At 42.7% G+C, this 13200-nt stretch overlaps 1 protein-coding gene across 3 annotated transcripts in view; it reads left to right on the top strand.

Annotated features, from left to right (window-relative positions):
* The window catches only part of atp9b (ATPase phospholipid transporting 9B), a 37404-nt gene that overhangs the window by 1171 nt on the left and 23033 nt on the right, over nt 1-13200 (top strand). For all 3 annotated transcript variants that reach the window (XM_068575340.1, XM_068575339.1, XM_068575341.1), the window contains 8 exons: nt 2779-2952; nt 5126-5276; nt 6211-6324; nt 7073-7181; nt 7848-7906; nt 8961-9012; nt 11053-11147; nt 12928-13008. In XM_068575340.1, coding sequence (XP_068431441.1) covers nt 2779-2952; nt 5126-5276; nt 6211-6324; nt 7073-7181; nt 7848-7906; nt 8961-9012; nt 11053-11147; nt 12928-13008 — 835 coding nt within the window. The remainder of the gene's footprint in view (nt 1-2778; nt 2953-5125; nt 5277-6210; nt 6325-7072; nt 7182-7847; nt 7907-8960; nt 9013-11052; nt 11148-12927; nt 13009-13200) is intronic.

Raw genomic sequence — 13200 nt, 5'->3', positions numbered from 1 at the left:
ATGGAAAGTTGGTGGTTCTTTCTTACGGCAATGGAACACTTTTTAGTTTTGTGGCGACAACATCAACCCACTCTCGGCGTCGCATACTTTTTTAGATGTAGGGGTTAGCATTGAGTCAGTTTCTCTAGGTGAGGTCCGTTGTTGTCATGGTGGATGGGAACAAAAGGAATATAGATTCAGTTTTAGAACCGTCCTATTCTTCTCTGTTATAACTCTGCTGCTCAATAAGGTTCTCTGTAAAATTGGGACTGCAAATATTTTGTCCACAAGTCGACCTTAATAATTACCAGCTCCCCAGGTTTTCTCTAACATCAGAGAGGTTTGTGTGTTATTTGTGCTTGTATGCATTTTACTGTGTGCTTTTTATGAGTGTGTTGCATTACCGTTCCCTCTCCCCTTAATGACTTGAGTATCGTACTCTTTCTGGTTCTCAAGCTAACGTTCTGCAGGGTTTACTTCGACATGATGAACGGCTCTGAAGGGACGCATCGGGTCGATGTTAAGCTCACATCCCCCCTGATGCAGATTTCCGTAGGTACATGACACTCTTTCATGTACGGTGGAATGACCTTTAAGTCCACTCATGTTGCATTTATATTTTCTTTTTGAGCAGCCAACCCAAATGGATCTACTTTACACAAAATTGCTATTCCTTTGTAGAAGTCTTAGAAGGTTTTAAGTGAAAACTGATTTTTAAAACTTCCCAGAATACTGCATTTGTATGCAGTCGGACGTAGAGTTGTTCAGATATGGGTATCGGATCTAGTATGCCTCTGAAATGCCGTGTCCAATGTGCCGAGTACGAGAGTCAATGCACCGATCAGATATCACGTTATCATATCCATTATCGGCTCATTGGGGCTACTCTGATACAACAATACACGTCACGCGATATGCGTTTGGTACATCTCGCCCGATCTGTACTGCACATGTGCAACTCTCGACCGAGATGAGAAAGAAGCAGGGTGGCTTCCTACTATCTCATGTGACGGGAGTGTGACGGGAGTCATAGCTAGCAAAATGACATTCATTTGGCAATATTTGACACTGGAAAACCTGTCAAACTAGATAATGAAAGACACTTCAATGGTATTCATTCAATATGTATTTATTGATGTTTTTACCCGAGACAGTGGTATCGGCAAATCTCACGTTTAATTTAATGAAACATTTTATTTAAAATCACTGTTTAGCTGGTGAGTGCAGAGATTTAAAATGTTTGCAGTCAGCTTTTAGGCGTTGGCCGTTAAAGCTGCGTCCCACAAACAACTAGCCTGTGAGAAATGTAAATTCACTTCAATGCAAACACCTTGACGCCTGTACACCCTTTTGTTGTTCAATCAATTATTCTTGTTTTCTCGTGTGGTGAATCGTCCCTCACTTTAAAACCGGGTTGTTATTATTATCATTGGTTCCTGGCTTTTTTTATTAGCAAATGTTCAGCGAGTCTCAACACCTGCAGTTAGCACCTTCTCAGCCGCTCACCGCAGGTTTTACACTAGCAAGAGAAGAAGAAAAAAACATTTCCCCAGTAGCCTGTGATTTGTTTCCCTCAGAGTAGGTTTTCCATCCAACAAATGGTCCTGACTCACTTGAGTAACATGCACTGTAAACGTGTCCGGATCTATCTAATGGTCTGTATGGAGACCCGCTCGCCATTTGTGCATCTTGAGTGGGAAGTGTTTTGCATGGAGAAATGTTTCCGGTTATGGATATGGCCTTGACTTAACCAAGAGAACCGTTCTTCTTCTGACGTCCACTTACTTGATACTCCATGCCTACTACTCGTTATGTGAATAGTTTCATATTCATGTAATGTGCTGTAACTGTGTTACGTTGCTCATTCTGGTCACATGACGTTTATTGCTTCTGTCCATCCGGGGAGAGGATCCTCCTCTGTTGCTCTCCTGAAGGTGTCTTTCCTTTTCTCCCTGTAAAAGGGTTTTACTATCTTTATTTTGGGGAGTTTTTCCTGATCCAATGTGAGGTCCTGGGACAGGGATGTGTACACATTGTAAAGCCCTCCGAGGCAAATCTTGTATTTGTGATTTTGAGCTATACAAAATAAACTGAATTGAATTCCAAAATTGAATCCTGACTCATTGATCAGTGTTTCAATAAATGGATTCACTTATTTTGTATATCGACGTATTATGAATACAGAATTAGTTTCACTTTTTTGGTGCGTCTTTGGTTTTCATTGTAAGTTGGTCGTGGTTCGATAAATACGACCAGTGTATGTGTAATTTGCATGTCCTTGTTAAGTTCTTTTTGAGAGTTTTGCAGCGTTTTGTATAGATCTGTGTGTGTGTGTGTTGCTCTCAATGTGTCGCTAACATTCGGTTAAGGGTGGCCTGGTCAGTGTTGTGAGCCCATGTAGTTTTTTCTTGTTGGGCTACAGACTTCCCTGATTTATTTCATTATTTTCAGAGGGAGCTCATGAATAAGATATCAGGTGCTTCTCGAGTGTTTCCACCGTGTCCTTTACGATGTGAATAGGAGACGTACTCCGGTCTAACCAGCTTTCAGCTTTGCTTTTGTGCACAGCTTGTGCCATATGTAGCCTTCTCTCTTTCCTAAATCTAAAAATATAAAATCCATGGGGATTCAAAGAGAAACGTACTGAGAGGAGTGCAGTTTGTATCTCAAAGCACGTGGTCCAATTTTAAATTTATTTTGAATAAAATTGTCACCATTTAATGTATCTTTTATGTGTTGTCTTCATTCAAAGTCTTGATTCCTTCTGAACACAATCTTATCTCGCTTCCGTCCTCGCAGATACTCCCTAGAAGATGAGCCCTCTAACTTGGACGAGATGCCTCTGATGATGTCGGAGGAAGGCTTCGAGAACGACGAGAGCGACTACCAGACGCTGCCCCGGGCCCGAGTCCACCAGAGACGGAGAGGCCTCGGCTGGTTCCTCCTCGGAGGTTGGAAAGTCCTCTGCGGCAGGTATTTCTGCGCCATCGCATCGTTGTATCTTGTGGTTTTTTTTCTTAGCGCGCGTGACGACTCAAAGAAATGAGGCGCGACTCGCGCTCCAGCCACATGTAGCGGGACCCTCGTTCCCTTTGCTCCAGTCCTGCTACTGTTGCTGTAAAGAAGTCTAAAAACAAAACAAACTGTCTCATATTCTCAAGACAATTTCTACTGTTTCATCTACTAACTGCAGCCTGGGTGTCCTCGGGTGTTTTGAATATAAAGTATGATATAATATTCTTACTATTAATACACTGCTTATATGAGATTTGTATTTCGGAGCCTGTCTTCAAAAGACCGTTAAACATAGATGCCACAGAGTATTGGTTGGAGTTTTATTGCAAAAATGATTTTAATCTAACACCATGAATGGTTGCTAGGTCAGGTAGTTTCCAAGAAGCCTACGCCTACTCTCTCTATATCTATCGACTGTGTATATATAGATATATTCCTATAATAACTCCCTCTGCTGTGCTGCAAAGTCACCAGTTATTGTTCTTCCGTTTGGACCTTCTAGCGCTCTGAAAGTTGTCTGTGTTTTTGTCGTTCTGTAAATGTATGCGCGGTGTATTAATGTCAGTCGGCGCGCTCGCCGACGATCAGTTTGGATTTCAAACGCACCGGTAGCTGTGCGTGAAGCGCGGAGAGAGAGGATAAGGCCGTGTTTTTTTTGGGTCGAGTTCCTCGATGCGCACCATCAGTCCAAAAAGATTTTCAGCTCAAACAGAACGGCGCGGCTTTTATCCAACTAATGATTCATTTGACAGGTTTTGTCCTCTAAAGATGCTCCTTACCGAGGGGGAGGATGGAGGAAGGGAGGGAGGGGTGTTTGTTCATGGCAGAACAATAATGTGTGACATTTATAAACAAATGTTTGCGCAGCACCAAACCCAAAACAGAAACATTTACCAATGGAGGAATTTCATAGAACATTCTGTTTTCTGTGGCGTCCTGTCGTTAGTGGTGCGTCTCCGGTTGAAGCTGCATATTGATTTCTCCCCCCGCCCCACCACACACACACACACACACACACACACACACACACACACACACACACACACACACACACACACACACACACACACACACACACACACACACACACACACAACCCACTAATGAACAAATCGGATTTTTCACAGCTGACCAGTTTGATGCTTTCCAGTAATTTTATGTATGCTTAGTGTGGGATTATAAAACACAAATAATTCACGCTGAATAAGCCCCCGACTGTTCAAATGGCATATTATTTGAATAGCATTCATTTGCTCAAATAAATCGCTCTTATGAAACTGGACCGCGAGCGCACAGAGGCAGAGAACATCGAGGCCAACGCAAACAAGACTTTTTTTATTTTTTTTCCACCAAAGTTGATTTATTTAGCTTTATGTTTTGCCAACTTGCTTAAAAAGTGGAAAAGCCAAGTCGATCAGCATGACGGTATACACCGACACTCTCTCACCCCCCTCACCCCTCAGGTGCCAGTTTAGGTCATGCTCACAGCTGCTCTCATTGTAATTTACACCCACACTACACCTCTGTTTGCGTTTGATATCAGATATGCAAGATAAGCCCCAAAGCAGTCATTAGCAGGTTGATAGAAAGTCAAATACTTTTTTCCAAAAAAAAATAAAAAGTGAAGGTCAACCCACAATCCATCTCTTTGATCCAATCTCTTTTTAGGACTTTGATAATCTCACAATAAAAACACAAGTGTTCTTTGCATGTTGGAGTCAACATGAGGAGGAATCAACAACTCCCACAGCATTAAGATTAGGATTAGGATTAGGATCACCAGGTTTCCCTCCTGGAGAGACTCAAACCTCTTCAGGTCATTGAACGCTCTGGAAACAAATAACTTCTTCCTGAAAATGTGTCAAAAGAATCCTTGGAGCTAATCAACAATGTCACGATTATCTTGTTATGAAAATATAATCATTTTGAATAAAAGGGTCAATTGAAAAAACAAAAGTTTTTACAAAAATAAGGCTTTGGGGATTTTTTTTTCTACATATATCTGGACTTTTTCCGATGTAACTGGCGGATTAATTGATGATTTAAATGGATAGTTAGCTTTGTGCCCGCTCCACCTGGCAGCATGTGGTCGGCGTGATGTTTCTACTGAATCGTCGTCTTCCTCTCTCAGCTGCTGCGACTGCCTCGCCCGTGTCTGTCGGAGGAAGAAGGAGCTGAAGGCCAGGACGGTGTGGCTCGGCTGCCCGGAGAAATGTGAGGAGAAGTACCCCAAGAACGCCATCAAAAACCAGAAGTACAACATCTTCACCTTCGTGCCTGGGGTGAGTCGGATTGTGTAACCAAAGTCACTTTTAATGATCCAAAACGCAGAGTTTACGGCTTTTTCTTTTAAGTCAATGTTCCCGCTGTTATTACCTTTTTACAGTCCCCACAGTGGCACTCTGTCCCTTCCTGTTGAAATATGTCACGCATTAACAGTACGTAAAGCCCAGTAGCATGCGCTGGTTCTAATTGTTAACTGTTCTGTCATTAGGTTCAGGGTTTACACCGTAGGGGACATTAGAGATCCATCAGACTTACTTATTAGAAAACCAAATGGTTCCATGATTAAGAGGCGCCGCCTTTTTCTGGCCCGGGCCATAAAATGTCAACTGTCTGTTAGAGACGCAGATTTTTCTCATCGACGGGCGAACACACCGGCTCTGTTTTTCTCCCACCGCGATGAATTATTAAATACACACAAATTGAGTTCAGCAGTGTGCATTTGTCCCGTCCCCCCGCCCCCCCCCCCCAAAGGTCACGGGGGTTCATTAACTGCAGAGCGCCGTCAATTGATCGCGTCGCCTCGGATATTCTGTGACGAGACGCGAGGCTCTCATTATTGCAAACATTATTCAAAATTTGACCTTAGATGAATGGAACAGGAAGGGATCCGTGTTGATGGATAGCCCATTAGCAAAGAGCCCTCGGTACGTCGCGGGTAGCACTTTGGTGTGTGCGACTCAAGGAAGTTGGCCGGTTTTCCCCTCGTCCATTCATCATCGTGGTTAAGTTTATTCTGCCAAGCGTACAGTACCAAGTTAGCGTGCCGCGTGACAGCCGGACCCTGATAGCCATTTGGGACACAAGTTCCCTGAGTTCCCATCAGGTTAATGTAAAGCTAACGGCATTAGCACGCATCTCATTCCACCGTGTCTTCCTCGCCGACATGTCCGCTCGCCTCGCTGAATCACCGTCTTCTGCTCCCCGTCTCAGGTCCTCTACCAGCAGTTCAAGTTCTTCCTCAATCTCTACTTCCTGGTGGTGGCCTGCTCCCAGTTTGTGCCGTCTCTGAAAATCGGCTACTTGTACACGTACTGGGCACCTCTGGTAAATGCACTTTTTACATTTTTTTTAAAACTCTGTAATGGATATTGATGAATGATTTGGTCTCAAATTATTAACAACATGCAACAAAAGCTAGTTAGAGCGGAAATGATTGATTCATTAATTAGGACATTGCCAATTTTGCTAATCAGTTACTTGTTTCAGTCACTTTTTCAAGCAAAAGATGTCAATTATTTCCAGTTCCAGATGTTCTTTTTCTTTTTATGCATCTTTGTGCATTTTATATCTTTGGGTTTATTATTTTGAGGACGTCTCCTTGGGCTCAGAGTCAGACAAATTGTGATGGAGCTCCTTTCAATATTTTTGACACTTTGTTGGCAAAAAAAAATTAATCAATTTAAAATGATCTTGCAGACCTACAGCCCAATGCATCACCTACACACTCGCTCACTTTGGACTTTACAGTCATCTTTACGACGACGTACTATAGGCCAGATTTATGACTTCATAAAGTAAAAGAATATTACATTTTGTCTCCTGATTTTCTTGTTAATAAATTAAAAAAAATCTCCTCATTCCATAATCCTTTTTTATTGTTTTACCAACAATACTCTGGCTTTGTTTTCTCGGAAATTGTTCTCAGAGGAGTTTTTGAAGTTCTGGTAACCTTTCTATTGAAAGTGACACATGAACCTCGCGCGCGTGTGGCAAAGTAAGCGTCATATGTTGATGGGTTCTGGTCTTTTTTGAAGCCTTCTAAGCGTGTTCGTTGCATGTTGGTGTCCCTCAGGCCTTCGTGTTGGCCGTCACGATGGTGCGAGAGGCCGTGGACGAAGTGCGTCGCTACCAACGCGACAAAGAGATGAACTCTCAACTCTACAGCAAGCTCACAGTGCGAGGTGAGTGGGAATGAATCCGTGCACACAGTCCTCCTCGTGACTGCTGACGGTCTGCTGACATTATGACAACGGATATACCGGCGTCTGGTCAAACCCCCCCAGTGCAATCAAGAGACGGCACTACACTGGATCCACACTTGTAACAGAAGTCAGAACTCTCGCTGTGACTGAATCGATTTCTCTCTCTCTCCGTTTCTCAACACCGTATGATCTAAGCTCTGTCCCTTTTGTTGAATGTGTGGTGAAATCCCCCCGTGTGGTATCTGTGACCGTGGCTTGAGGATGTAGCATCACACACTCTCTCTCTCTCTCCATGAGCTCCCGTGCATGTACATAGATAGCGGTGTGTGCTATCTGTGAGCACTGAAAGGAGAAGGAGAAGAGGTCGTGGCGGATATTGAGGCAATATAATTGAGAGTGACCCTGTGTGCCATTGTTTTTGGCCAGAGATGAAAACAGAGGGGTATTACATTATCACGCTGGGGGTAATCAATCTGTCAGAAGGGGGAGAGAGAGAGAAATGTGGTTTTGAGAGTCGGCGTCATTTTCAAGTGCCAGAAATCAATACCAATATATTATTTCATAGCTGTTAAAAAATTCATAGCATAACGGTGCAATTCTGATGGGAAGTTGCTGTCATTCAACCTCTCTTTCTTTTCCTTTCAGCTAAAACTCAAGTGAAGAGTTCAGACATACAAGTTGGGGACCTCATCATCGTCGATAAGGTAAATCCTCCTGGAGACATTTTTATGTTTCCTGTAAATACTTGATTATGTGTGAGTAGCTGTGTATTTGCCACCAGTTCAAGTTCATGATAACAATAGTTTCAACTTCAAATAATGAGTTTGGAAGTAAGCAATTTAGAGTCCATTACGCTCATGTGACTTGAGTCTTGTTTCCAGAGCAGTCTGCTTAAGAAAAGGCTGCTGCAAATAATTAAGTGCACTTTGTATCACTTGTGTTAAAGCTTGACGTGACTGTGACTACCCTGTCTCGTTTGGCCCTTTTTTAAGTAAATTTAAGTATTTCACCTGTTGTGCTATTGATCTATATATCATAAATGGCACTATAGGTAAGGGGAAATATGTTTATTTGTTATTTTGTGAATGGGAACTGATTTCTATGGAAGCCCATTTCCACCACACACACAAAAAAAAATTAGGACTAAGAAGAAAAAAATAATAAATTAGGACGAAATGAAAAAAAAAAAATTAGGACCAAAAAAAAAGAGGGCAAAAAAAAAAATATTTTTTTTGGTCCTAATTTGTATTTTTATTTTTTTTGGTCCTAATTCTATTCTTTTTTTTGGGGTTCTATTTTTAATTTTTTGGTCCCAATTTTTTTTTTGGGGGTCCTAATTTTATTTAGCTTTTTTATGCATCACTAAGCATTCCCACCACATTCAAAAAAGGAAATCCGTGATTTCAAGGGGATTTTCTAAAAGCTGACCAGCTACTTTAAAAGGTACAGTGTTAAGCAGAGTTTTTCTTTCCTGCTGCTGTGAAACCGATAATGCACCTTTGATACTATAAAACTCCCTCTCACATGTTAAGCGTGTGATTCTTTGGTTTCAGCTCAGCCAACATGAAATGTAGCTCCTGCCAAATGTCCATTACTGTGTGTTAGGCAGACTTTAAAAGAACGGTTTCTCCTTCACCCTCTGGTCAAGGTATTGACCTTGTTTAATTATTCAGGAAGATTCATCTGGCTTCTGCCATGGTGCTCAGTGACACAGCGCCGTTTGCACTCTTGTTGTTGTGTTTTTCTTTCTTTTTGTAGAACCAAAGGATTCCTGCAGACATGATATTCCTGAGAACGTCAGAGAAAAATGGTGAGCAGGCAAACCGATCGAATCTTTACTGACTCAAACGAAGCATTTAAAAACACCAAAGTCACACGATGACGCCAACAAACTAACCAAGCGAGGCCGCGGCCCACCAGCAGTATCAACGCTCCGTCACCTAAAATGGCTGTTGATCAATGGAGCCTGCTGACTTTGAAGAGAGCCTAGATAACGGCTTCAGGTTCCTGTAGAAAAAGGCTGTCAAAGCAGCGACAATGTTCTAAATATAGCGTACATTTAAACTGAAACTGATTATTTCTTTTGGTTAGCTTTTCTGTTAGGGTGCTGCCTTGTCCACAGCAGTACATCAGTACCTTGGATTACAATTTAAAAAAATCTAAACTACCGTTTTTTCATTCAAGCAACATTGACAAACCATTGCAATAAATAGTAATGTAGAAATAAAAAGCATTAAACAGACAGATTGTCTTCCATCTAAACTTTTTATGCCTCGTGGCACTTTAACCGACGGTCTCAAGATCATTCCGATGAGAAATGTGACTTTCCCCCCGCCCCCGCACTTCCAGTGCTTTGACATCGTCTCTGCGGCGGCCTGTTATTCATATGATTTATGTCCCATTCTTTAGTGACCGATGATGCAAATTCCAATTAATCAATGAGGTGCGTCAGATCCCGGCTCTTTTTCTAAGGGGCATCGGGAGGCAATGTTCTGAGGACATCATTTCCATCAATCTTTGATGTGTCAATATGCTTGGCAGGGAGTTGTTGATGTCTTAATGCCTCACACACACACACACACATACACACACACACTTTGTCTTTCAAATCCTCGTACACACACTTTCATCCTGCGCGGACCTTGTCTTTTAAATCTTCGTGCATGCACACACCCACACACACACACATCTCAGTGATGCTATGCGAGTGCCATTGCAGCAGAAGGAAGGCATGAATCATCCTCTCCTTGTGTTAATGTTTTCCATCATAGTTAACCCTCCGGGGATGGTTTATAGCTGCCCTTTACCCTCTCTGTCAAATCGCTGCTCCCATCCATCAGTTTCATATGTAATAATACCGCGGATCAATACAGGTCACGGGTGCTCAGCGTTTATCGGACCTCGCGGTGTCCACAGGAGCCGCAGAAGCTCTGCGTTGCGCTAAGGGCTCTAATGCGCTGCACTGTTGGCGTCTGGCTATGCTAGTTTATTAGAGTTACATCCTTTTTACAAGCTCAATGTGTTTTGAATTTGTTACAGATGTGTGCCATTATGTGCTCTATTTAACACAAACGGTCTAATGTCTGTTTGGCTGAACATTGATTAAACCTTACAGGGTTTTTCAAAAAGGCAAATATTTGACACTGAAGTTGCTAAAAAGGAAATATGTGGAAAGTAATTTGAAGGGGAATTGTGACGCAGCCATAAAACCCTTTAGTCTTTGATTTAAAGAGAGTGTGGAAATTGTAAAAGATGAAAACATCGTGTCCCTTTTTAACAAATGAAAAGTGGACTTCTGAAGCTATAAACTGCACTCTCTCCATCAACTCGTTGCATTTTGGGTTTTTGCCGCTGCAGCCTGACTCCATCTGGCATCACCTCTGTCTCCTTGTGGCTCATGTCGACAAACTTCAGCTAGATATTAGTCAATTCACACACTTCTCTTCTTCTTCTTGTGCTTCTACTCGGCTGTGTGTTTAGCATTCACCCCTCCGCTGCATTCACATCAAATCAGACGTTGCGTCGATGAGCGCCGGGCTATGCGGCGTTGTGGGAGCGCCACCTAAACGGCCCTTTTGAGTGACGCTCATTTAATTGACCATTTGATCCGAGTGGCCCATTGATCGCTGGTCACGTGACCTGCCGCCGCATGACGTCGAGTTGCGTTTCTCCTAAACTTTTACATTTTTCCAGACCATAAACCCACACTTAAATAAGTGGGTTGACTGATGTTTTGACCGTGTCGCCTTTTCTAGTTTGGTGTCCTGTATTTGCAGCTTGTGGCCAACAGAACCAACACATCATTCCACGTCTTCATAGCATTTCTGACCCTTTTTTCTTCCCCTCCCAGGTTCATGTTTCATCAGAACAGACCAGCTGGACGGAGAGACGGACTGGAAACTGAAGGTTGCTGTCGGCTGCACGCAGCGGCTTCCCGCAGTGGGGGTACGGACGCGTTACGGCGCAGTTACAGACAAACCCGATTGCGAATGAGTTGAACGAGCGTTTCGTTATCGCCATAAGCGTTATCAAATGAGGCTGCCTGGCCCTGATGGAAACCTAATCACCAATGACAGACCGCAGGAACGGTATGGATTTACTCGCCGTCTGTGAGGAGTCAAGACCGATCATTGTGGCGCTCCTGTGTGATTGTTCTCGAGCACAAAAGGATGCTTAATATCTATTGATGGTTAAAAAAAAAAGTGAGCAGACGCACGGCAATGTTACCTCAGATAGTCGTCTTCTGATAGGCGTATTGGGTAACTTCTGTGCTTTCTGACCCTATTCCTCACGTCTTTTTTAAGGGAACATTTAATTAAAATAGTCCAGTGTTGAGTGAAAACGCTGAAGACCGCAAACAGGCTGCAATGTAGTCGCTCGAGGGAACCGCGTCCGTCCACTAAAAGTGGTTGTTTTGGCCGCTAAGGGACTCAGATTGTTGTTATAACCGTCTAATGACATCATGTATTTAGTGTCTACGTGAAAAATCTCATCGAAAATCATCTAAATATTCCACCATGAATCTTAAAAGTCTTTTTAGATCACACTGAGCTACGCTTTTCTGTACTCCAACAAGCAAACGCTTCAACTCTCACTCTCGTATCCACCTTCCAGCCACGAAACACGTCTCAGGATATTTCAAAATATCCTTGCGAGAACTTGAAAGCACTGACGCTTTCAGGCTTGAATGTGATCGTTCTTCTGCTCTAAATCACTAAATAATTCTAATTTGTTCTGCAGCCACACTGATCTCTCTGCATGCACAGAGTCGCTGAGCTTTCCTCTGAGCAGCACTACTCTCCATTGGAGGGTGGGGGTTCAGTAAAATAATCTTCCCAGCTCCTCTCTTAACCGCTCTGCCCATGTTCTCACCAGGAGAACACTATCTGAGCACGACTGAGGGCCGCCTGGCCGCTGCAGCGCCGATCTGCCTGAATTATTTAATATTTACAATCAATTTTATTCCACTCCGGGCCCAAAAAAAACAGAAAGAAGCTGGTGTTGGGTGCACTCTGACATGTTGGGATGACTGAGAGAAGCAGATCATTGAAGAGGAAGGTTCAAATTAATATGTTTAATGTTTATTAACTGCTTCTGCATACTTCTGTTCAGTTGCTGCCAATCATAAATATCCAATATTTATTAAAAAATAAGAGAGTGCAGGTCTATTTTCTGCCAGAATGGAGAAAATTAGTTTATTTATATCTGAACTGAACGTCCACATGAGATGTTCTGATAGTGAGTTTATTGAGCTCAATTTTATGGTTGTAGTTTAGTTTTTAAGGCTCGCAGCATTAATGCAGAATAAAGATCAGAAGCAGCATGAAAGCTGCTAAAGATTATTCGACTATTAAATTAATCTGCAACTATATTGATATTTTATGAATCAGTTTGAGTCATTTTAAAGAAATCAAAGTCTCAAAATTTTGATTCTGGCTTCTTAAATATGAATATTTTTTGGCTTCTTTGCTCCTCTCTGTTGCAGTAAACATAATATTTCTTGAGTTGTGGACAAAACGGGACATTTGATAATGCCATCTTTGTCTTTGAAACACCGATGGACACTTTCCATCTTTTTTTTTTAACCTGACATTTGATGGATTTGATGTTTTCATCACAATAATAAGAGAACGTGTTCAGTACAGAAACACCAACTGTGCTAATGGATGAAATAAGCCATAATGTATTAATACTGCTTCTTCTCTCCCTCTGGCACGCGTCTCAGGACCTCTTCTCCATCAGCGCCTACGTCTACGCCCAGAGGCCTCAGCTGGACATCCACAGCTTCGAGGGGAACTTCACACGGGTACAGTAGCTCGCTGACGTTTTTACAACCTGTTAAACGCGCGCAAGAGTATCTCTGTAGAAACTGGATTGACACAGAAAGACGCGTATCGCCGCCGCCGCCGCGACAAGCGGCCTCGACAATGAGAGCCTGTGTGTCCGCAGCCGGGCCTGTTGTCATCCGAGGCGGCCATACCTCTTACATCACGGGGGC

The sequence above is a fragment of the Clinocottus analis genome, unplaced genomic scaffold (genome assembly GCF_023055335.1).
Source record: "Clinocottus analis isolate CAN_PGR_092001 unplaced genomic scaffold, fCliAna1.0.p SCAF_14, whole genome shotgun sequence".
In the NCBI taxonomy this organism is placed as follows: Eukaryota; Metazoa; Chordata; class Actinopteri; order Perciformes; family Cottidae; genus Clinocottus; species Clinocottus analis.
This window is presented reverse-complemented; position numbering and strand designations above follow the sequence as displayed.